The sequence below is a fragment of the Nycticebus coucang genome, chromosome 13 (genome assembly GCF_027406575.1).
Source record: "Nycticebus coucang isolate mNycCou1 chromosome 13, mNycCou1.pri, whole genome shotgun sequence".
NCBI lineage: Eukaryota > Metazoa > Chordata > Mammalia > Primates > Lorisidae > Nycticebus > Nycticebus coucang.
Window position 1 is genome coordinate 81,245,602 of NC_069792.1, and position 26,154 is coordinate 81,271,755.

The 26,154-nt window shown below is 37.0% G+C and overlaps 1 protein-coding gene and 1 non-coding gene across 6 annotated transcripts in view; one reads left to right on the forward strand and one right to left on the reverse strand.

Moving 5' to 3' along the window:
• The window catches only part of ENPP2 (ectonucleotide pyrophosphatase/phosphodiesterase 2), a 126,900-nt gene that overhangs the window by 65,682 nt on the left and 35,064 nt on the right, over positions 1-26,154 (reverse strand). For 2 of the 5 annotated variants that reach the window (XM_053558709.1, XM_053558708.1), the window contains exons 1-5: positions 21,671-21,916; positions 21,353-21,455; positions 7,636-7,791; positions 3,938-4,063; positions 2,032-2,092 (exon numbers count right to left, since the gene is read on the reverse strand). In XM_053558709.1, coding sequence (XP_053414684.1) covers positions 2,032-2,092; positions 3,938-4,063; positions 7,636-7,791; positions 21,353-21,455; positions 21,671-21,703 — 479 coding nt within the window. In that variant the 5' untranslated portion in view covers positions 21,704-21,916. Of the gene's footprint in view, positions 1-2,031; positions 2,093-3,937; positions 4,064-7,635; positions 7,792-21,352; positions 21,456-21,670; positions 21,917-26,154 lie in introns of those variants that run through there. The other 3 variants (XM_053558712.1, XM_053558711.1, XM_053558710.1) reach the window with 2 other exon arrangements.
• Positions 14,845-14,922, forward strand: LOC128564140 (small nucleolar RNA SNORD55/SNORD39). The gene has a single exon (XR_008374012.1). It is a non-coding gene; the product is annotated as a small nucleolar RNA SNORD55/SNORD39 (small nucleolar RNA).

The following is a 26,154-nucleotide window of genomic DNA, read 5'->3' on the forward strand; positions in this document are numbered from 1 at the left end:
CTATTCCATCTTTAAAACCTCAATGTTTCCTCTTCTAGAGTGAGTTAGTTGCTCACACTTCGGAATTTTAAGATACTAACTCATACCTCTTTTATCATTCATACATAGTATATACTTTATTTTACATTGTAACAGTCTACTAACACATTTTTCTTCCTCACCAGTTTAAAAGCACAGTCTGTGTCTTATTCAACTTTCTATGTTGTGGACTCACAATAGGACTTCAATAAATATTTCTAAATATATTAATGAATGAATATGAAATTAAAAGCGGTAGCCCTCCTATCACTAGGTCTAAACTCTTAAAAAATTTCTTTTATGTTTAATTATAAAATGATTTCAAAATAATTTAAATTTTTAAAAATCTCTATACTTTTGTATATCAATAAAGAACTCTTATTACCCATCTACTCAGGACAGGATCTGATAAAATTGTCTTTTATTATTTTCTGAAGACATAATTGTTCAATCAGACTTGAGAATACTAAACATTTACAAAATTATTTCTAAAACATTTGAAGGTAATTGAGCAAGTATGGGCTTGAGATTACTTGACGCCATATAATAAAAAGACATATTTCAAATGAGCCACGTAATGTACTTAGAATAATACAATATAAAGGTGCCCTATTGTCACTACTATTATCATTTAATAGGGCTTCTACCATGTAGACTACATTTTTTACTCAAAAAAAACTCAACACTCAAGCTAGACCTCCCATTTGATCCTGCAATCCCATTACTGGGCATCTACCCAGAAGGAAAAAAATCCTTTTATCATAAGGACACTTGTACTAGACTGTTTATTGCAGCTCAATTTACAATCGCCAAAATGTGGAAACAGCCTAAATGCCCACCAACCCAGGAATGGATTAAAAAGCTGTGGTATATGTATACCCTGGAATACTATTCAGCCATTAAAAAAAATGGAGACTTTACATCCTTCGTATTAACCTGGATGGAAGTGGAAGACATTATTCTTAGTAAAGCATAACAAGAATGGAGAAGCATGAATCCTATGTACTCAATTTTGATATGAAGACAATTAATGACAATTAAGGTTATGGGGGGGAGGAAAAGCAGAAAGAGGGATGGAGGGAGGGGGGTGGGGCCTTGGTGTGTGTCACACTTTATGGGGGCAAGACATGATTGCAAGAGGGACTTTACCTAACAATTGCAATCAGTGTAACCTGGCTTATTGTACCCTCAATGAATCCCCAACAATAAAAATAAAAAAAAAAAACTCAACATATTTTAAAGTCAGAAATTATTGCCATCTCATTCTATAACCCTAAAGAAGTTCAAATGGGTCTCTAAGTTTAAACAGGAGGAAAAAAATAGAGACAACATCTAAATACATAGATGTTTGTGTCCTGGGCTGTGCTGCCTAAAACAAAAACATGTTGAAAAAACACAAATACACTAACGGAAACATGTTTGTTAAAAAAGTGTATTTTCTGTCAAGCATTTTAAGGATCTATGAATTTTCAGCAGTTTTCCTGAAAGGCATAATAAATGCCTTATGCTGGTCAGACTAGAGCTGCAGGGTGTCACTCGTACCCCAGCCAAGCAATGTCCCAGCGGTTCATCGAGTTTCTGCAGCATCTGGTAGGAGTTACCATCTTGGATGAGAATTTTTGGAAGTTCTCTAGTCCCTCTATCACTCCCCACCCCCCACAGAAAAGGCAAAAGCCAAACTACTGAAAAAACAAGTCACCCCCAGAGTTGTTTGCTTCTTCAGTGGTTTCCAGATGCATTTTAGAAAGTTTTCAGCAAAGATGGAATACAAAGGATATTCAGAATCCAATGTGTCGAGGTGACAGGAGAAAACTGAGGTAAAAACACATTGCTACTTCCAGATATCTTCTCTAGCTTTTGAGGGGTGGATTCATGCTTGTAAGTACCCATATATTTTCCTATATCCTTGGATTTCACTCTTACATTGTTTCTAACTATTTACACATCTAGTTCCTGTGGTATTTTATCAACTAAAATATAAAACTTCATAATATATTCATAAAATAAACTTACCCTGCAGGGCATTCTGGGGCCTTTATTTCCTCACAGTCATCATCTACCCAATGTGACTCTCCTGTAAGGAAAAATGGATGAGTTTATTGTTAAATCTGATTGTAAACGTCATCCAGCTCCTTGAAGCACACAGTTCCACAACCTGTGTCCAGTTGGATACTTGCTTATGAGACATCATCTAAAAAGAAATTCTGAATTAAAGTCCAATGTCTAGTTTGGCTTATAAAGTACACCCATACATGGTGGGAAAGCTAAGATTTAATAACCACAAGTGGTGTGATGTTTATTTGAGCCTTCCGAGTCTAAATGGTTTGTAGATTAAAAAAACCAGTGGCGTCAGTGCACAAAATTTCATGGTTGTATCCCTCCAGAAATAAACTGTTTGGGCATTAGATGGAACATTCTTTTCTCCACCACAGAAGATCTCAAAGCCGTAGAAAGCAAGGCACAACTTCCCTGTAGATGCTGAACAGGCTGAGGATATACAGAGATGGTAGGTGGAAGATTCCAGTAGAGATTGTTTCCCAATGGATCTTCTAACAGCACTTGAATTTAGAAATAAAAATGAATGCTATCTTTCACTTTTGTCTTCCACCAAGATCTGAGAAGATAAACAAACCTAAGTCTTCCCTGATTTACCACTATCGAGAACAAAGAACAGAAAAGGGCCCAGGTAAAAAAATGAGGTGTCCTTTGAAGAAAATGAAAATTATCAAAAAGGATTTTTTTTTATACTGTTCTAAGAAAAACAAACAGCACATATCTTGAACAGGTAAAATCTGTGACCAGCACTATGGAGAAACTGCTCTATGGAGAGAGCATTGGAAATATCCCTTCTGGTTAATAAAAATCTAACTCCTGGAGAGTTGGATAAGTGCGTGCTATGGTCATTAAAATAGGGAAGATTTGCCACACATGTAGTAACCCAGGGCACACACAGAGGCCCTCACAAAAGTATTGGAAGTAGGATTTTGAACCAGGAGAAGCCAAGATGTAATGATTCTATAACCAATGATATTAACACTTTTCCTCTTTATCTTTTCTTCTAATATTATTTGTTTGTACGCTTACTTCACAGGCAAATGAAAAAGGAAAGAAAGAAATTCCCGATGAATTTATGCTTTAAAGTTAAAGTATAATTATTGGGGTAGGGGAAATTTACAATACAATAATTATTTGGGTAAGGGAAATTTTCTAAGTTCATTAACCTAATACCCTCTTCTCATAGCTGAACATCTCACATATTTCAGAACTGACTTGCTTTTTTCCTGAAATCTTTTAGCAGAAACTCTTCTTAAGTGTTCTATGTCAGAGAGAGAGAACAGGACTGAATTTAGAAATTAAAAAGTTACTTAGAAACTACAGATAAAGATTACTGGGTCTTCCCAACAACTTCTATAAGCAGGTAGCATGGCAACTTAAACTCTTTACAGGCAGGAAGCACATCTTTTCTATTTTCTGTAGTCCATTGACAGTGTTAATTATTAGAATAACAGCATCATACTCCAGAGTAAACCATACAAAGTCAATACAAGAGTATATGGCTTTGCAATACAGTAGAGGGTGTTGGTGCCCTAATCCCTTTTACCAGCAAGTACCCCATCCCCAGGCTGCTGCTGGTACCTTGGTGAATAGCTTACCAACAATAACTACAAGCCCCCGTGCCTCAAGTAATAACTGTGAGATTTACTTTTCAGAGCAAGCAATAGAGTGGGCCAAGGTGAGACTTTACCTAAGACCTGTAAAAAACTAAGAAAGAAGCATGAGAAATTAAATAGCTCAACTCATTCTCTCCTCCCAAACCCATATCCAAGGTGTTACATCCCTAACATCCAGAATCTCTTGAGGCATCTCCAGTTCCTAAGTCTTTTGATGCTAAAACCTGTGGGCGAGGGGAAATGTGTACCTTTGCAAATCACTTGGTAATTAGTACAGCAGTCTCCTCTGGCCAAACAGTCCTCGGAGCAGTGACAGGCATTATCTTCATTTCTCACTTCTCCACATCTGTCCTTAGTACACTCCCAGCCACGAGCTAAAATCGTCACAATAAAACATTTCCACTGTTGCACACAAACCAAATGTAAGAGGCCACAATTGCTTACAGGGTTTTCAACAAAAAGAGCTAATATCTCACATCATTTATTTTGTTTGTGAAATCTGAGTTGGCCTGAGGCCTAGATAATATTTGAAGAATTTATAGGTAAGATGAATTTCTAATTTTTCAAATCAATGGACAAAGTCGAAATGCAATTGTGTTCCTTTGGGAAAATTGAATCCTAAAAGGCAAATCAGAATCCCTACCATTCTCCAATTGTCTTAAAGGACTCAATGAAATGTATGGTATCTAAGATTTGTGATAGGAGTATCTATCATTGTAGGGACAGCCTCAATGGCCTGGATTTCTTATTTTTTGAAGTTGCTTTGCTTAACTTCAGTCAACTTGATTTAAACACAAATGACAGTGCAAAACTGCACGGTCTGTATCTGATCTAGAATGCACCTGCAGGCTAAAGTCCTTAACAGATATGAAGAGTATCAAGGGGCATTAAATCATTCTAACCATTGACCAAAAAGTGGTCCTACCTACAACAACAGGTCAGAATCCCTACTTCCAAGGAGGTCAGTAAATTGGTTACAGATTTCCCTCCAAGCAGACTTGATTGAAAGCTCACGGCTCAACTCTTCCAAGAAGATACCTTCCCGAAAAGTAATCTTTTCATTTTAAAGAGAGTGTTACATATTTTTGTTTGACTTTTTTTTTTCAGTAGAAAAGTAAAACGCTTTATTATGTTTAGAATTATCCCTAAACATTGTGACAACTAAAGTTTTTAGGGGAGGCCACATGATATAAAGATTCAACTTTTGGATGAGAGTTTAGAGTACAGAGTATATCAGTGACATTTGAGACTGGTTTTTAATGCAGTCAGAGCTACCTGGGTGAGCTTAAACCTTAATTTCTCAAGTCCATGTTATGACCACAAATCATACTACCATTTCATCTGGGTCCTATAATTATACAGGAGATTTTCTGTATGTGTATGTATATATGTATCTTTATTAACATCTATCTATCTTAGCACAATGCCCCACACATAATAAAAGCTCAGTAAGTGTGGGTGGAGCCTGTGGCTCAAAAGAGTAGAGCACCGGCCCCATATGCCGGAGGTGGTGGGTTGAAGCCCAGCCCCAGCCAAAAACTGCAAAAAAAAAAAAACAAAGCTCAGTAAGTGCTAGCTCTCATTATGATTATTCTCTTTACGGCTACAGAATGATGCTTTCAGCACAGCAGAAATTCATGTTACGTCTGTCGGTATGGGACTACTTGTTTGACTTCTTTTTAATCTGCCAGTATGTAAAATCCATAGCAGGAAAAATCACATCTCTCTTTGCACCATTACATTTCCAGTGGCAGATTGTAAGACTGTGAGATTGTGACCAGTACATGCTAAATGTTCGATTTACTAATCTAATTGGAAATAACCATGGAAATAAAATATGATTCTTTAACTTCAGGACTGCTGTATTGAGAACCTTCATAGTTAAGTCATTTACTAAGTAAATCTGCACACCATGTTTTCCATGTTCTAGGGATGAGGGAACAAGAGACACAAGGTCCCTGTGTACATGGAGCTAACATTCCAATTGGAAAAGATGAACCATAAGCAACTCAGCGACACTATTTCAGCCTGTGCTAAGTGTTGTGAAGGAAATAACTGATGGCCTTGACAGAGAGTGACAGGGTAGAATGGGGGGTCTCTCCCAGAAGTAAAATGGTTAAGAAAAGTATCACTTCAATGAATCCCCAACAATAAAAAAATAAATAAATAAAAAATTAAAAAAAAAAAAAGTGTCACTGAGCTGAAGACATATGGACATTTCAGGTCTTCATATTTTAAAATAAAGTTTCAGTGTAAAGTAATGATTTTGGAAATAATCCTGCTGCCCAGTAATAGGAGAAACTAGTGATAGGTAAGTAAACAGATAAAGAGATAATAACTGACCTGCCTATGTGCTGCCTCTGCCCCTTTGTGAAGGGCATTAGCCAGAAAACCATGCAACAACTACTCAAAAATTATTCTTTTAGAATTATCTTTGCATCCTAATTTCATTCTGATTTAATATCTCCTGTTTTCATCTCACCCTACCTAGTCCCTCCTCCCTCCTAGTGTACAATGGTCTCAGCAATTAAGCTTGGCCCACAACCAAAGGAACCTGGGAGAAGTTCCAAAGGAAATCAAGAACAACAACGAAAAAGGGGCCAAATGTTTGTAAGGTGTATTAAGCAAAAAACAGCCTAAAGAAGCTCTTCTTGGGCGGCACCTGTGCCTCAGTGAATAGGACGCTGGCCCCATATACCAAAGGTGGTGGGTTTAAACCTGGCCCCGGTCAAACAGCAATAAAAAAATTGCAACAAAAAAATAGCCAGGCGTTGTAATGGGCACCTGTAGTCCCAGCTACTTGGGAGGCTGAGGCAAGAGAATCACTTAAGCCCAAGAGGTTAGGTTGGAGGTTGCTGTGAGCTGTGACACCACAACACACTACCAAGGGTGACAAAGTGAGACTCCATCTCTAAAAAAAAAAAAAGCAGCTCCTCTTATTTGGAGGTGGGGGAAATAAACAAATAAGAATTAATAAGGGAGTTGATATGAAATTTCATATTAATCAGGCCTATTTTGTAAGCAAAAGGAAATAATGTCCCTTTCTAATGACATCATTAGAAAAATCAGACTAACAGCAATGATAACCTAAGTTGGGTTTTTGAAAGAATCATCTATGCATAGAACTCTAAAAACAAATAATAATTTGTCAAGGAATTGACAAACAGTGGAATCTGCTCCTAGGGATGTTAGGAACAGCATTAATCATACCTTTCTTACAGAGTTTAAATATGGTTTTGCTCAGCAATGTGGTGGGTAAACTATAAGGTATCTCCAAAGTCTTGTCTGAAATATTGAGCTTTGAAAATAGACTAAGTGTGAGGGCAACAATCCCCAGAGGTGTTTTTCTCAAGTGAATTCATTCAGAAGCCTGTAAACTTTAATCTAACAATGGTTCTGATATGGAAGAAATGAAAAAAAAAAAAAAAAGAGTTGAGGAGTAGACATTAGAGGAAGATTTTAAAGTGCCCCAGAGCATGAAACTCCAAAAAGGATTCTATAATAACATTCTCCTTGCACAGAGAATGGTGAATAACTTCAAGATATACTCACAGTCTCTATATGATAAGATGAAGTAAAACATATGCTAGAAACTGGGAAAACAAGCCAAAAAAGATTTTTTCTTAAAAAGTATACATAATTGTAGCCCATGTGTCCTAGCAGTGAATGTGGAAATTAATAGCAAGAAATGATGAAGATGGAAAAAAAAATACTTCCAAAACCAGAACAGTGACTTCACATGCAAAGAATGTTCTTTGGTTGGGTCTTGTGTGGACACAACAGTTGTTCCGACAGGGTATGCTTATCATACAATCAATAATCATTCAAGAAACAAAACTAAAACCTACAGTTTGGATAGCCCAAAGCAGGGTGGAAACTCCAATATGTGCACTAGGGAGTCATTAAGCCATCTACTAAAGCCAGGTAGGACACAAAAGTTACATACCTGTCTTCAAACAATGCTCATCAAAGTCATGGCAGCAACTGCTGTAACTCTTACACAAGTTGTCACACCGACATTCAGGAGGTCCGACCTCTTGAAGTTCAAAGCATCTGCCCTTGCAAGATCCAGAGGTGTTGGTCCAGGGGGAGTCTGATAACACTGCAAGGAATAACAGGTGAAGACAACAGATTGGAAAGTGGCTCACGTCACCCTGAGAGGGTGACATTGAGAGCCATACAGTGCAGTGCCGCAATCAGACTCTGGAGGAGAAGTGTGGCTCCTTAGCGGCTATCTCCACACCCTTGGAAGGTTGCTGAACTTCATTGTGCTGCAGTTCCCTCATCTGGAAAATGAAGGAACTCATAAAAGTGACTCTGTGTTGAAATGAGAATTAAATAAAATGGTCCATGTAAAACACGTAGCATGGCATTAGACATAACAGAAAGAGGAATAAGTATTGGCTATTGGTTTGGTTATTTTTATAATTATCATTACTACAAATCGTGATGGTTAATGCTCCTGGAGATGCTCATGGAGCCAGCAGAGAACATTACTTTGGTCTACAGATTTAGAAACAAGAGCTCACCTTTCCATTTAAAAATCCATAGCTTTCTGTAAGGAAAATTGAGCCTCAATGTTCCAAGAACAGACTAAGTATATGTGACTGAAATACAAGACTTTTACAATGCCGGATAGTGTTAGACAAACACAAGTCTTAGCTATCATTACTTTTATACAATATAATTATACTTTTTAAATCTCAAGGATCAACTAAACTTTGGGGGAAAAAAGAATTTAGTGAGATTAAACTTCCACAAATTTGTAATAGACAAGAAATAGAGGGCGGCGCCTGTGGCTCAGTCGGTAAGGCGCCGGCCCCATATACCGAGGGTGGTGGGTTCAAGCCCAGCCCCGGCTGAATTGCAACCAAAAAATAGCTGGGCGTTGTGGCGGGCGCCTGTAGTCCCAGCTACTCGGGAGGCTGAGGCAGGAGAATCGCTTGAGCCCAGGAGTTGGAGGTTGCTGTGAGCTGTGTGATGCCAGGGCACTCTACCGAGGGCCATAAAGTGAGACTCTGTCTCTGCAAAAAAAAAAAAAAAAAAAAAAGAAATAGAGGTTCAAAATTAAACAGAAGTGTTATTCACTATTGTACCTAAAAGATAAAAATATCTAGGTATAAATTTATGAAGAATATATTAAAACTCTACAAAAAATTTCAAAAGATATGCCATCTTAAAGGTAAAAATATCATTATAAAAATACTAGTTCTTCCTAAAGGAACCTAAAGATTCAATGCAACCACAACAAAAAATATCTAGAGTTCTAGAAACTTAAAATGATACAAGAAGTTCATTTAAAAATAAATATAGAAACTTAGAAAAACACTGAATAAAAAAAGCAATTTGGTGAAGACGAGAAAGCAAAGTATACTCCGAAGCTAAATAACTAAAGTAGTTTGGAAGTGGGTTTCATCCCAGCAATGCATAAATGGTTCAACATATGTAAATCAATAAATGTGATTCACCACATAAATAGAAGCAAAAACAAAGACCACATTTTGATTTTAGTAGATGCAGAAAAGGCATTTGATAAAATTCAGTACCCTTTCAAGATAAAAACTCTCAACAAAGTAGGCACAGAAGGACCACACTTCAAAATTACGAAAACCATATATGACAAACCCACATCCTATAGGAAAAAGTTGAAAGAATTCACCTAAGAACTGGAACAAAACAAGGGTGCCCACTGTCCCTATGTCTATTCAACATAGTACTAAAGTCCTAACCAAAGCAATCAGGCAAGATAAAGAAATAAATGATACATAAATCAGGAAAGGGGAGGTCAAACTATGACGATATGATCTTATATCTAGAAAACCCTAAAAACTCCACTGAAAGACTCCTAGAATTGATAAATAAATTCAGAAAATCCATGTACACAAATCAGTAGCACTTCTACATAGTAATAACAGTCAAGCTGAGAGTCAAATCAAGGACTCAACACCATTCACAGTAGGTACAAAGAAAATAAAATACCTAGAAATATATATTTAACCAAGGAGGCTAAAGGAGAGCTATAGAACACTGATAATAGAAATTATAGATGACAAAAATAAATAAAAAACCACCCCTTGTTCATGGAATGGCAGAATCAACATAATTAAAATGTCCATACTGCCCAAAGTGATTTACAGATTCAATACGATTTCCATCAAAATACTGTCTAATTTCATAGACCCAGAAAAAATAATCCTAATTCATTTGGAACTAAAATTGACCCCAAATAGCCAAAGCAATCCTAAGCAAAAAGAACAAATCTGGAGCCACCATGTTACCTGACTTCAAATTATATTATGAGACTATAGTAACCAAAACAGCATAGTAGTGTGAAAACCAGAGACATAGAGCATGGAACAGAATAGAGAACCAGAAATAAAACCATCTACCTTCAACCAACTGATCTTTAACAAAATAGACAACAACATATACTGGGGGAAAGGAAACCCCTTTCAAAAATAGTGCTAGGAAAATTGGACAGTGATATGTAAAAGAATGAAACCAGACCCACATCTCTTACAACAAACAAAAATTAATTCAATATGGATAAAAGATTTAAAGGCAAGGCACGAAACCATAAAAAATTCTGGAGGAAAACATAGGAAAAGCTCTTCTAGACTTTGGCCTAGGCAAAGAATTTATAACTAAGAGCTCAAAGACAAATACAACAACAAAAATAAATAAACTGATCTTGGGCGGCGCCTGTGGCTCAGTGAGTAGGGCGCCGGCCCCATATGCCGAGGGTGGCGGGTTCAAACCCAGCCCCGGCCAAACTGCAACAAAACTGTGGCGGGCACCTGTAGTCCCAGCTGCTCGGGAGGCTGAGGCAAGAGAATCATGTAAGCCCAAGAGCTGGAGGTTGCTGTGAGCCGTGTGACGCCACGGCACTCTACCGAGGGTGGTACAATGAGACTCTGTCTCTACAAAAAAAAAAAATAAATAAAATAAAATAAAATAAATAAACTGATCTTAATTAGATTAAAAATCTTCTGCACAGCAAATGAAATAATCAACGGAGTAAATAGACAACATACAGGATGGAAGAAAATTTTCATAAACTATACATCTGACAAAGGACTAATATCTGGAATCTACAAATAACTCAAACAAATCAGCAAGGAAAAAACAAACAACCCCATCAAAAAGTTGGCAAAACATGAACAGAATTTTTTCAAAAGTAGACAGAGAAATGACCTACCAACATATGAAAACGTGATCAACATCTCCAATCATCAGAGAAATGCAAATTAAAAGTACAATGAAGACTGGGTGCAGTGACTCACACCTATAATCAGCACTCTGAGAGGCCAACATAGGTGGATCTCCTAAACTCAGAAGTTAAAGAACAGCCTGAGCAAGAGTGAGAGTCCATCTCTACTAAAAATAGAAAAAACAGCCATGCATTATGGCAGGTGCTTGTAGTACCAACTATTTGGGAGGCTGAGGCAAGAGGATCACTTCAGCCCAAAAGTTTGAGGTTGCTGTGAGCTATGATACTATAGCACTCTACAGAGGGCAACAAAGTGAAACTCTATCTCAAAAACAGAAAAAAAAAAAAACCCTACAATGAAATACCACCTTACCCTTATCAAAATGACCATTATTAAAAAGTAAAAAACAATAGATGCTGGCATGTATGAAGAGAGATGAAGAGAGTTGGGAACACTTATACATTGTTGGTGGGACTGCAAAAACTCTGTGGAAAACAGTATGGAGAATCCTCAAAGTAACAAATGTAGATCTACCATTCAATTCGGCAATCCCACTGCTGGGTAACTACCCAAAGGAAAAGAAGTCGTATTATCAAAAAGGCACCTGCACCCAAATGTTTATTGCAGCTCAGTTCATAATTTAAAAGATGTGGAACCAAACTAAGTGCCCATTAATTCTTGAGCATATAAAGAAAATGTGATATATTGTATTTACACACACACACACACACACAACACCATGAAGTACTAACCAGCCATAAAAAGGAATGAAATAATATGTAGCAACCTGGATGGAACTGGAGACCATTAATCTTAAGTAACTCGGGAATGGAAATCCAAACATCACATGTTCTCACTAATAAGTGGGAGCTAAACAATGGTACACACTGAACAAAGACATATAAAGGACACTGAAAACCAAGAAGTGAGGGGTGGGAGGGAGCTGCAGGATAAAAACTTACCCGATGGGTACAATGAACACTATTCTCATGACAGACACACCCAAAGCCCTGACTTGAGCATTACACTGTCTATGTAACAAAAATACATTTATAACTTCTTAATATTTTAAAATAAAAAAGCAGTTTGGTACTAGAAAATAAGTAGATCAGTGCTATGAATGGGGCCCCCAAATAGGACCAAATAATATGGATAATTTATTTTATAATAAAGTAACATTTCAAATCAGAAGAAAAAAGAAAGATTAATCAGTAAGTAGTGACTAGAAAAAATTAAACTGTATCCTCATCCCAGTGTACAAAACACTTCCTCACAAATGAGAAATATAAACAGTGTCATATCAGTTCCTTAAATGCACATTATTGCAAAATAGAATACAACTTTAAAATATCTATCAACATTTTTAAATGCCCATAAATCTTTCACCCAGAAATTCCATGACTAGGAATTTATCATTTACATGTATTTTGCATGAGTTTGCCAAGATACACATACAGGTACAATAAATGTCCATCACCCACTACTGTCTTTTACTAATGAGAGCAGAGAGGGCCTCAGATCAACCAGAGTTGTTTTTCCCACCAAGAAAGAAAGAATCGCTCTATTCGTAAGTGGAATGTTGCCCACCCCTTAAAAAGAATGAGTCAGATCTGTGTGGGCTAATATGGAAAGATCTACAAAATATCCAAAATAAGTTTGTTTAAAAGCAAAGTACAGAATAATGTTATAGAATTAAATATCATACTAGATTGTGTGCTAAAAAATAAAGAAAAAGAGAGCAGTAAGGATAGAAATGAAGATTGAAATGAAAACAGAGCCAGAGCTGAAGATGAATGAGAGAGAGGAAGGAGCACAGGGATGCAGAAAACAGCCAGGGAGGCACCACCTTTCAAAAAGGCAGGTGTGAATAATCCTTTTCCCTCTGTAAGAAACTGTTTACACAGGAATTGCATTCGGGAAAATAGAGAGGAAAAGACTTTTTACCTTTCTGTACTTTGCAATTTCTGGCATTTTACAAACAGACAGGTGTCTGTGTTTTTGTTTGATTCTGTGTGTACACACACACTCCCTCATCTATATAAACATATAGACACAAACAAGTATGTGTATATGTGTGTATAAAATATTTATCATATGATATATTATATGTAAATATCCTAAAATGTTATTTGTGACATGCTATCTATAATCTTATTTGCCGATTTGCATGTTTATGAATTTTTATTTTAGAATCAAGAAAAAACTTGAAGCCAGAGGACAGATGTCAAATGACATTTCTAGGTTCACCCAAGCCATTTATCTGAACATCCTGTTTATGCCTTAGTCCTTTATCCTCTTTAAAGTCCAAATCACCTTGATAGCATCAGATCAGGTGGACGAAAGCAAACAGATTCACTAGACCGTGAGATGTGAAACGCTTTTGCATGGTTGACTCCGGGATGTTGAAATGCATGTAAACCATTCCAATCCAGTTTAAGAAATAAAGTCAGTTTCCAAGGCACTGCTTTACCTCTGGTCCATAAACCACATTTTTCTGTTGACTTTAGCCAATATATCAACAGCGTATGCCGAACCATAAGAAACTACAAGGGGCGCAGGGGTTGAAAAATGTAAAAAAGAAAAAAAAAATAGAGAAAAGTCCTATGGTTAAAATAAAGGTAACGAAAGGACTTTTAACCAAATAGTGCTTTTTAAGGGTAATGCTAGGTCCGCCTGGATGGTTCCTGGTTCCCCCAGATCCCAGTGTCAAGAAAAAAGTACTGGTTCCCAGTCAAGCCAATGACGGGGTGATCACAGACACAAGGAAATTTTACACAGTTTACCACAGAAAAGAAAGAAGGAAAGGAAAGAAGGAAACGGAAGTGAAAATGCTCTCCAGAAAGAGTGGAACAGGTTGGTCCAGATGAGTGGAGAAAGACCCCAAGTCTGAGCACAGGGTGCCTGTTATAAACTCACTAGTTTATCCTGCCTTTCCCCTGGCAGGATTGGTTGTCGTTTCTGCCCTTCCAGGTAATTGACAGGTTGAAGTTCCAGGACAGATGATATCACAGGTTACAAAACAGTTTCTCCTTCTAAGCGTGCATCTTTCCCTTGATGAATCCTTCATCAAGTCCCACTCACGCTATGCTAATCAGATGGTAACGAGCTCTAGGTCACTCATAAGTTACTAGAAACTTTTTACTATGTGTGTAAAAAGGGGACGGTTCCATAAGGGGACGGTTCCATTTGGTTCCTAGCTACAATTCGATTCCCGCTCTCCATCCTTAGGCACCTCCTTGCCACCAGTTGCTTAGATAGATATGGTCATTCCAATAGCCAACTAATAAATTCTGAATCATTCCTGTGAACTTCATACACAAATATGCTTAGCTATGCGGGTAGCTGAGTTCCTGAGAGGAGACCTACAGGTACATTCCTTACAGGTGTATAGTGTCTCTGAGTGCATTTCATATTTTTCCACATCCATGCCCTTTGCTTTCCCCTCATCATAATCTCTCCCCTATTTCTTTATTTACATTCACATTTTCTATACAAAGTTTTAGCCATTTTTAATGTTTCTTCATCCATTATATTGACGTGATTTTTACTATTTTCTAACTACAGTAATCATTCTTGAAATTTGTATCTCACATCGATTGGAAAATATTTAAAACTCACTCAATAGTTGGTCCCTATCTTCACCAAGCCTTCCACTGAAGACAGCTTTGCTAGAAAGAGTTGCCCTTGCATTCGTAATATAAAGCTATATCTTGTAAATAGTACTGTACTCAAGAATAGGTTGTTGAGAGCTTCAAATTAGAGTAAATTCTTGGTCCTGAGTGGATTAGGAGATACCTATGTCAAAATTCATTCTTGGTTGACTTGAATTTAACAGAAAATGACAGAAAAAAAAAAGGGAAGATAAGTTTGAGCCATGTAGGGCCCTTTTTAATCCAATAACCTTAAGAAATTTGAGCTGCCATCCCCTTTTAAATAAAATAAAGTGAATATATAATGACATCTCAGAAATGCTGCAGACTCATGCACAGTGGAGAAGCCAACCGTGGAGAACTGCATGGGCAAAAAAATTTTTTTTTTTTAATTAAGTTAATAAATTAGGGCGGCGCCTGTGGCTCAGCGGGTAGGGCGCCGGTCCCATATGCCGGAGGTGGTGGGTTCAAACCCAGCCCGGGCCAAAAAAAAAAAAAAAAAAGAAAAAAGAAAAATTAAAAAAAAAAAAATTAAGTTAATAAATTAAACAGACCAATAAAACAATATTTAGTTTTCCAGGGCTCATTTCATCCCAGCCATCCTTTTTCATGACAAGCTGTAGACCCTATTCTTTTTCTAAGAGTTCTGCAATTCATCCTCCATACTCTACATATAGGTACACAGAGGGTACATGGGACAATTTGATACATTCACATAACTTGTAAAGTTCAAGTAAGTATATTCTGGGATATCCATGTTCCTTGTTCTCCCTGCACCCCAACTAAGAATAGAGTTTTAGGACTTCTCTGTTTATATCTGATTCAATGTCCAATATGGAAAGATTCCTTGATTTATGAGCCTGAGTTTTAAAATCTGTTAAAAATCTCTATTTGATCTAAATCAAGACAACACTATATAATAGTTGGGTTCTATATAATTTATTGAGAGATGAGATAAAAACTGAAGGATCAATGAATGTGTAGTATCCCAAATTTTCATTACTAAAATCTACATAAGAGCTCAGAACTGACAAGGAAAACACAAACTAAAAAATAAACAGAAAGTACTCAGAAATATCAAGTCAAACACGTGATAAGTTGACAGAATTTCTTACAAGGCATTTGCCAATAATTTTTTGAGATTCAAATTCTATTGCTCCTTTTTTCTTCTTTTGAGACAGGTCTCACTCTGTCACCCTGGGTAGAATGCCATGGCGTCATCGTAGTTCACAGCAACCTCAAATTCTTGGGGTCAAGAAATACTCTTGCCTCAGTCTCCTGAGTAGCTGGGACTACAGGTGCCCGCCACAATGTCCAGCTAGTGTTCCTAGTTTTAGCAGAGCCGTTACTCTCGCTCTTGCTCAGGTTGGGCTCGAACTTCTGAGCTCAAGCAATCCACCTGCATCAGCCTGCTGGAGGGCTGGGATTACAGGCATGAGCCACGGTGCCCAGCCCTATTGCCCCTTTTTAATTACATATTCAAACGATGGCATTTTACCTCAAAGATACAAGTCAGTTCCAGAATCCTGAAAAATAAATGTTACAGGGTCTATAACAAAGACTTCAAATTTTAAAATGCATGTATATGGACATGGATGGGGTGCTGAAAAATGCTACACATCCTTCATTTTTCACAGAAGCATAATTTCATGATTTAAAGAAAAGTCAATGTAAAACACAATGTATTTCAATTCATATTTGTACTTCTGATAGAAACAGGTGCAGTTATTTTTACTTAGTTAAGTAAAACCTTATTTCTAAAATATTTCACTTTTACACTACATATACAGAGGTAGGGTTACAGAATTCTGGTACCATTTATTCCATAATATACAGAAAAGTTATTGATAATATGTTAATAATCAGATGAATGGAGAGAGCCTGACTGATGACAGGAACTGAGACTCAAACACTACTTTATCCTGGGCTCCCAATTATAGTTCCCTCTAAATCCTTCTGCATAACAGAGGTGTTTGAATCTGGCTGATGGTCAAGAAGTTTGAAAACATTTAGCTCAGTGTAAAGCTAGAAGGTCCTTTCTTCTAAGGTTTGTTTGGTCTTGTTTCCAGGATCTGGGATACTGCTCTCCATCTGTCCCTCCCATTTTCTTTGGTTCTCAGCCCAGGTGTTTCCTGAAAGTGAGATTAAAGCCTTGAAATGGGTTCCAGGCTGCAGTTACGCCAGCTCCTCTTCTCAGGAACATTAACACAGGACGGGTTCCCTGTGTCTCCTGTCCTGTTTGAAGGATAACCTGCAGGCTCACCCTATAACCAGAAGATGCGTGGCACTCAAGATGCCACCTAACTCTAGAATTTGATACTGTATTCTGCCTTTTTCTAGAGAATATGATATTTTTCTTTCTGGTCATACTTTCTTGTATTAGAAATTAATTATTATTGTATTATTAATTATTATTAATTTGCCATTCTTTCTTGATATTTTTGACCTCATCCCTTAGCAAACGGCACTTACATAAAGACTTCGATGTCACTATCTCTGCTTCCTAAATACATCACTTTCTATAAATACTCATCATTACGGCATCACTATTATTGCCTTCTCTTCACAGCTGCTGGGATAGATTCCATAGATATTTTTTTTAATAAACATTTCTACTGTGAAGTTTTTAAATACGCTTTCAAAACATTTGTAAATAAAATGTTCTCATAGAAAAAGAGCTCACAAACTACAAGGAAACAGATTTAATGTGATTCAGATGAAAAGTTAAACATATTAATTCCATATCTAAACCACTCAAATTGCATTTAATTGCAGTCAGAAGTATAAATCTGAATGGTCTGCATATCTGCTACAAAACAATGAAACATCATTTAAAATCACAGGATTGCTAACAGGATATGGCATAAATTTAGATTGTGTACTTAACACCCTATAACTCTCATCAGGCCTTATTATGGCATTTTCAAAAACTTTTTCGGGTAAACAAAGATAACATTGTCCCCATTTTCCTCATTGAAAAATCAGATTTGTAGGACTCATTTGAGCTAGCAACACCCTACATAAAATTTTAGATCCTCTCACTGTATAAATATCATTATTTTTTCATTAACAAAGAATTTTTCAAATTTTGTGCGTAGATCTTAAATTTTAGAAATTCTTTTCTAAATATAATTTTGGAAGATTTCTGGATTTTATTGATTCAAAAAGCTATGTTGTACTCCACTGTACAGCTATGTTGTACTCCACTAGACCCCAGATTTCAGAATCTAAAACAAGATAGAGGATTCTCTGCAGTTTTAAGATAAATGAACGCTCACTACACCAAAACTCCATTTAATAAATAAAAAATCTGTGCCTTTTTAGCTTTTATTTCAGAATAAAAGTCTCATTCCATTCACTTGAACGCCTCATTTTCTATATTAGATTTAACATCAAGTCACATGACGTGATATTCCTCACAAGACAGTTTTGCTCCCAGAGTAATGGCAGATAAATCTACCAGTTTCGCAGTTACCTACACTCCACTACACCACCATTAAAATAGCTTTTCATTGCAGAATGGGATTCCTAAAGTTATCAAATGCACATGAACCTTCTTGTGCCTAGTTTCCCTTGATTCTCTAAAATAAAAATCTTTACTCCTAAAGTCATTAGCAACACTCTTCACTTCTTATTTACCTATGAGTTTCATTCACATCCTTTCTAACTTGTTCTTTCCAGCCACTACTACCAATGATGATGAAACGGACTAAACTTTTAAGTCTCTTTTATCCAGTTATTCACAAGCTCACAAACTCCCCTTTGTCTTTCAAGAATTAAATTATTCGTATTTCAAAGAGGATATTATTACATTACCACTTGGAGACTGAAAAAGGATCCAAATCATAAGCCTCAATAAAATGGACTCCTTCCTAACACCACCAGCATACACGTATCCGTGAGTGCACGAACACCTGCATTACACACAAATTCTCTTGCAGTCTTAAGGGCGAATCAAGTGAACCACATCAGATATATGTAACAAAATATCAAACTAAGTTGCACTTGTTATTTACATTTCCTCTGAAAATTTACTCCAGCTATCTCATTTAGCTGAGTGCCCATTACCCAACAGAAGTATAATTAGTTCTTCTCATAGCCTACCTCCTAATATATCTATACATCTTTTATGATCTTGTATAAGGAATTCTATTCTACCATTAATTCCAGTAGATCCCTATGTCCTAACAATAAATCCAGCTAAAAGTGTGCTAGTTATTAATTACAACAGTTTGTTGGCACTGCCACAACCTTGCAACTAACACCCCAGTCCATAGTGCAGTGATGAGGGCAGGCATGTGTGCAGAACATTCTCAGCTATGATTAAGAATCTGAGAAGCTACAGTTACTAAGAAACTGCGTGCTTTGGAACAGTGAATCTCACTCCAATGACCCTGAAGCTAGACATGTAGTAATACCTTTTATGTTACTTCTGTTAGTTGAAACACCCTTGAAGCCCTGAGCGTCCTAGGATTTTTTCAGAGCCTGGAAGTGTCATTGGAAAAGCCATGGCTGCTTCCCTTTCTGGTGTCTTATTCTTATGAATGTATAAAATCCATCCAGTGTTTTCCAATGAGAATGCTTTGCTAAGAGTCAAAACAACCAATCACATGTATTATTTGAGAGAGATCACTTCTAGGCACATGTAACATTTAAAAGGCAAAAATGCTTAAACTCTCTGCAGTATGCTTTCACCCGGTTTCCAAGGCACATCTTTATTCAGGAGAAATCAGCCGTAGTACCTAAATAGCAGCTAAACTACAGTAAAAGAAAAATAAAAAGTATGCAGGCATACCAAAACCCTAAAACTCAGACTTAAATTGTATTGTGTCCTAAGACTAAGATTCATGTTAATGTTAAGTAGAAGCTTAATAAGTAAATTATTTTAGATGCTATTGTAAAGGCCTAAAATAATCAATGATTTAATAACAATTGAAGAAACAATTATTTTGTAGTATACTTAAGACCATTTAGAGCTATAGATTGTAATATAGACTATTTTTTCCAGAAGTAGCTTCAATTCACTAGTTCTAATGGTAGCTATGTCTTATATGGAAATAATTTATCATATACAAAATATTTTTAGGGATTAATAAATCCACATATATTCTTTCAGTTTTCCAGTAGAAAGCACCCAAATTCAAGATGCAATGAAACAGTAGACCATGCACAATCTGTTTTTTTAATCTAGAAGGAAAATTAGAAGTCGTCTAGGCCTCTCCTCATTATGCAGCTAAGGAAACAGACTTCATAAGTGACTTGCCTAGGACCACACAGCAAGTTACACAAACCCAGGGCACCAGTAAAGGACTGTCATGACTGTTTTCCAAAAAAAAAAAATCAACTTTGAAAATAATGAGGATTCAATTTTACATTCCGTAAGGAAACAGCATTCAATTCTTTCAATATCAGTTTTATTTTAAGACGATATTAACTGATCAGTTTCATCTTTATAAAGTAATATATCAAGATGAAACAAAAAAGTTTACTCTGGGGTGCATTGGTAAGAACCAAAAGATAACTCTCAAATTGCTAGCTTACCCACATGATCATACTAAGGATCTGGTCTCCTGTCTGTTCAATCACTGCGTTAATGAAAGTGAAAAAGAAGCCTTTGAAAGAGTCTTTGCTGGTAAGAAAACCAGCATTCTCTAACCCAGCCCTCCACTTTCTTCTTCCTCCCTGACAGAGCACAGCCATTTATTCCATTTGTCTCCCTGGAGCTGCAATTAATATTATCAATTTTCTCACTCTTCATCCCCCAGCCATACCCACTTCAATTCACTAACTTACTTCTAATATTCTTCTTTCAACTTATTCGACATATCTCAAAAGTAACTTATTTGATGTAAGGCATATTTGTTATTTCATTAATGTATATGTCATAACTGGGTTAATGATGAAAATCTGTGATGGCTAAACAGAGACAGGTGATGGTCTTTTATAATAGTCAGATCCAGAAATATAAACACACAATTCACAGCAAGATAGACCAACATCCTGGGATGTTGAGGAAAGTCAAGAAAACCTTGCTCCCTAGAGTAGCCATTACTTAAAATCTAAAACCATGAGCAGCTCCGATTTCCAGGAAATTAACCAACTCATTTCTTAAGACCTGGTCAGTTAAGCCTCCTCTGTCTGCACAAGGAGCTCCTTTATAAGAATTCCCACGCTAGTTATGGTGCAGTGTATTGTAAAAAGAAACTCTTTCACTTCAGTTCTATTAGTCAAGGTACACCATTAAAACTTACCTTTCCTTATGCCAAAAGAAAACACAGTAAGTACAAATCAATACTGTAAACTCTTTAAGCACCTCCTCCCTCATGTTTAGGTAAATCTCAAAGTCCTGAATTTCTGAAGTTTTAAAAAGACAGTACACTGTCTTCTTTTCCTTCTAGTCCTCTTTTTCCTAGGTCAGAACTTTCTGGTGGCAAATACTGTATCTTACATCACACAGCAGCAAACCATATTTGTGTTACCTCCAATATTAAACCACCACCTATTCTCACCCATTTCTACTTTAGCCTTATCTAGGATGAGTTTAATTGTATCCTAATATTTACAAGCTTCAGAGTACAAAGATTTAAATAGCCAGGGATCATGCAAACATCACAAGTGTTCTCTAAAACACTCTCTCCTCTGAACTATACACACAGGTGGTTTTATCCCATGGACGTTTAGGTCTAAATTAGTTATGCTGCACGATTAGATTACCTTAAAGATAAAGTTATTAATGAGCTTGTGATCACTTGGTATATAATAGTTTTAAAGAATTAAAAATGCAAATAGTTGCTACCCTCACCTGTAGGAGGACCTTCGTCCCATTCTTCTGCCCTCTTAATTCGATGTGCAGTGAATCCCAAGCAGATATTGACTCCAACAGCAAAGGTAAACAGGGATATTACCTAAGAGAATAAAGAGATCCAGTTGTCAAATGCAGCTAGACAGAATTCAATCAAATGACATGGAGGCAATTCAGATTAACTTCAACATCACTGCCCAATCCTGCAACTGCCAAAATGCATCATCAGGTGCTGTCTTAACAACAAAAAGGAAAATCCAGATCAGTCACTGATTCTGAAGCTGAAGCAGTCCCCCTATCATGCCACCGTTCTCTTACCTGGTACAGCTGGAACGAGCTTGTCCTTGCCATGTCAGAGGATTCTTGGAAAGCCTTTCAGCGTGCTCTCCTTGCTCACATTGAATGCACTGCTTTGGGGGCTCCGAGTTCAGCCTGTTAACTACAAGCAGTCCCACCTGGGAGGTTGACAGGCTCATCTGATTTGTCCAGAGCTTGATTTCATCACCGTTAGTTCACAAATCGCAGCCCTCAGCATAAGAGGCTTAAGATATCATTTTCCTTTTCCCCACCCCCTCTGCGGCCCCTCCTCTCACCCACAGACACTTTCATGTGGTATCCTCTGGCAACAGGAGAGTTTCTTGTGTTGCTGCGGCCAATAACAGTGCATGTTCATTTTCCTTCCCTCACAAAAACATGGTTTGTCAAAGAGAAACCAAATGTATTTTATCTGATAAAAATGAAACAGGGCTGTACAAGGCTTCCTACCAGCTTTAAGCTTTTAAGGTTTACAGTGTAGTTATTCAATGCTGTCAACCTCACAACTTTATTTTTTTTTTAAACAAGGAGAGTTTTATAATTTATAAACCTAATAACTTTCCTGCCTTTCCCATTTATTTATTTTGCTGGCAGTTTGAACGACCCTTTTCCTATGACCACATTCTCAGCTATTTCTGACTCCTCAAATGTTTCTCACGATGAAATCTCCCAAAATTGCAACTAACATAAAAGATAGCATTATTTTCCCCACGTTCAAGTTCAGAGAAGTAACTTTTATCAAAATACTGGGAATGCCAGCGAAGCAGCATGAGGTCCTGTGCCCTATGAAGAAAGACAAAATAACTCCACTCTCTGTCTCTTCTTCCTGAAAAAACTCTCAGGCTTGTTTGGGGGGTGTTTTTTGAGGGGGGAGGCTGGGAGCCGTAGAAAAGCTTTATCAGCAATTGAATTTAGGAAGGAAATCTCACTGGCAGCAAGAATTGAGATTTAAAGAATTGCTTCCCTAGTTATTTTGCAGGTAAATTAACATCTAGGCACCAAACACTATGTCCTTTGAGGCTTCTGTGAGGGCTAAAGTTTCTTTGCTAAGCAATTTGGCAACCAGGACACTCTCCGAAGAAGGAATCAAGACCTCTAAATCTGAGAGTTGTTTAAATAACATATGCCTTTAGGATTCAAATGCAGGAAGGTTTGTTTTTGACTTTTTCCTTACCAGGCCCCAGGCCCGGTGACCATCCCTCTTGCGCAGAGCATGTGTTCGTATATAAACAACCATGAGACTTACCATGTAACAAATTACTAACGGAGTAGTGGCTCTACTCAAATAAAACATGATAGCACAAAGCAAGAACTTGTTTATAGTGGATTGTATGGTAGGCCTGGGTTTCATTATAGATTCTAGAATTTGGTAACAGCTAATTGAAAGGAAAAAAAAAAAGAAGAAGAAAATATACTGCCAAACTTGAAGGTGCCTTTCTATAATCCTTTTAGTTTTGCACCCTTGCAGAGATGGCAGGCTTATAAATTTTTCTATACAAGTCTCTTGCTTTAGTCCGTGCACCATACTGAATTGATTTGGAGTTGGGTATTTAGCATGGCTTATAAAAGATGTTAACCCCATATAAGAATTTTCTACTAGCTCGGCGCCTAGAGTTCAGTGGTTAGGGCGCTAGCCACCTACACCAGGGCTGGCAGGTTCAAACCCAGCCCGGGTCTGCTTAAAAACAATGACAACTACAACAACAACAACAAATAGCTGGGCATTGTGGTTGACACCTGTAGTCCCAGCTACTTGGGAGGCTGAGACAAGAGAATTGCTTGAGCCCAAGAGTTTGAGGTTGCTGTGAGCTGTGATGCCATAGAACTCTACTGAGGGTGACATAGTGAGACTCTTTCTCAAAAAAAAAAAATAAAAAAGAAAAAGAAAAAATTTTCTAATATCTATGCTAAATTTCAAAGTGCAAACCTGCCATTCTAGAAGAAAACTATTAATATAAACCCAAAAGGAAAACATCTTGGCAATCCTGTTATTTCACTTCATGCTTGCTACAATATTCCAAAGGTCCTTAAAGGTGGCAGCCTCCTCTTGTCTGCAACCTCCCTAGACCTTGCCAGAGTCCAGCAACTTTTGACTTTGTCTGACGTTTGATTGTAGAAACCCAGATTGAGGACAACTGGGTTTCCCAGATTGAGGACAACTGAGGGGTCCCTTAGAAACAGTAACATTTAGAAGCTGCACACCATCCACTAATTTTTTTCTTTGAGTTGCAGATTAGCTGTGCATCAGGGAAAATCTGTAAGTGTAATAACCAAATTAATCCAAAATTGGCTTCTATACAGCACTTGTTACCCATTATCCAAGAGGGTTGGGCTCAGCCACTATTTTTGTTAACCATTCTGCCACAGAACCTTATCTTTACCAACTGATTGTGCGTAAGAAACTTATTAACATGCACATATACAAAAGCATGGATGTGCACTCACACATCACCTAGCCACTGTGAAACCGAATTTTACGTCACAGTTATTATTATAAATTAACTATCAGAAGGGTGACCAAAATCTCTACCCCAGGGTATCAAATCAACTGCAAAATACCACAACCCCTGCTTAGCTAAACCTGAGAAAACCAAAAAGCCTGATAATGATAAAGCAGGGTGACAAATTCAACTAAAATAAGTGGAATATGGTCTAAAACCTTTTATGAAAATACTAACTTAAGAAGGTTCAACATGTCGGATCTATTAAATATAGAGTATAAATGTCTTAACACAATAATTAAATAAATGAGATGAGGTATGTATTAACCAGTGTGATGTAAACGTTCCTAATTCTATATGAACTCAGCACATTGTACCCCATAAATGCATTAATATATACATGATCTATGTGTTTATGATTTAATAAAAAAAATTCCCTTCTAACCTTGAAAAAAAAAAAGAAAGTTCATGTGGTATGGTGTTCAAGATTTTCATATACGGTCACACACAGCTGGCTTGGTTAATAAGAAAGTTCATGAGAAAGACTGAAAAATTAACTCACAGTGTGGGTTATTAACCCAGCCATGTTTCAGAGAACACTGCCCCCTGGCAGAAGAAAACCTAGAACTATAAACAAATCTTTCAACAGTCTCAGCCCCTAGAAATCATTCTGCAGTTCTCAAACTTTATTGAACATAAGGACCACGCTGGGGGCTTGTTTAAAAGGCTGATCTTTATGCCTGATATTTGCTCCCCGAGATTCTGATGCATTAGGTCTCGGGGGTGGGGAGAAGAAAGAGGAGTTCAGGGGCCCGACAGGAACTAGCACAATAGGATATTTCAAGGCAAGTCATATAAGGATCACGTTTAGAAAAGTGGAACATTAGAATAAACTATCCTGAATTAGCATGTGCTTTGCACGTTGAATCGCCTGTTGAATTGTTTCATAATGGAGTTCTAATGTCTTATTTTTATTTATTTATTTATTTATTTTTATTAAATCATAGCTGTGTACATTAGTATGATCATGGGGCACCATACACTTGGTTCATAGATCGTTTGACACATTTTTATCACACTAGTTAACATAGCTTTCGTAGCATTTTCTTAGTTATTTTGCTAAGACCTTTACATTCCACATTTACTAGGATTCACATCTACCCTTGTAAGATGCACCGCAGCTTTATTAATAGTATTTGCTATTAATTGGGCATTAAAGTTTAGATCTCTTAATGAGAAACTATGGCTATTCCTCCATGGGAATCATCTTCAAACTATAAGCTGCAGAGTGGTATTTTATTTACTTTGCTAGTTGTACAAAGCAGCAGTGTCTGTATTGCTTAATTGCAACACAGTAGTTGCATTTATATAAATGCATAGGCTATCTTTTCATGAAATGCTTCTATAAATCCTCACTGCAAGCCCTGATTAGACAAAAGGGGTGAACAGTGAGATTTGGGCTTGTCACTCTTGCTTCTTGCAGTAATTATGAAGTTGTCAGGAACTGGTTGAAATATTGTCTATATCAGTTTCTCATTATGCAAATTGACATAAGTTGACTTACTATTATTCCCAGAATAATTCTAAGATGATGTATGAAGTTAGATTGTAATTGACCCCACGATGTTCAGTTTTATCATTTAATAGTAACTATGGCACCAACACTGCAGCCCCTATGTATGTTCTTCCTATTCTATTTTAAACTCTTTAAGTCTTGCTTAAAATTGTGCTGTGGTTGAAGACTATTAGAAAATTCAGAATAAATACTGGGCAACAATCTTCACAAAAGAGATTTACCAATCTAAATTGAGCAGAAAATGTTGACAGTAGATAGAGAAGCAAGCTGATGTGATTGCTCCTACAATCGAGGACTACTGATGGATATCAAGTAGATTCCAGCAAAGATTCTAAACCACAGAAGCCAAATTCTGTGGGTAATCTATGGTCCCACAGCGTTCTCCAGCAGAGGAACAGCAAGCACATGCTTCTTCAGAGATGAACAGGACTTTCACGATTAGTCATTACACAATTAAAAGCTGAAATCAA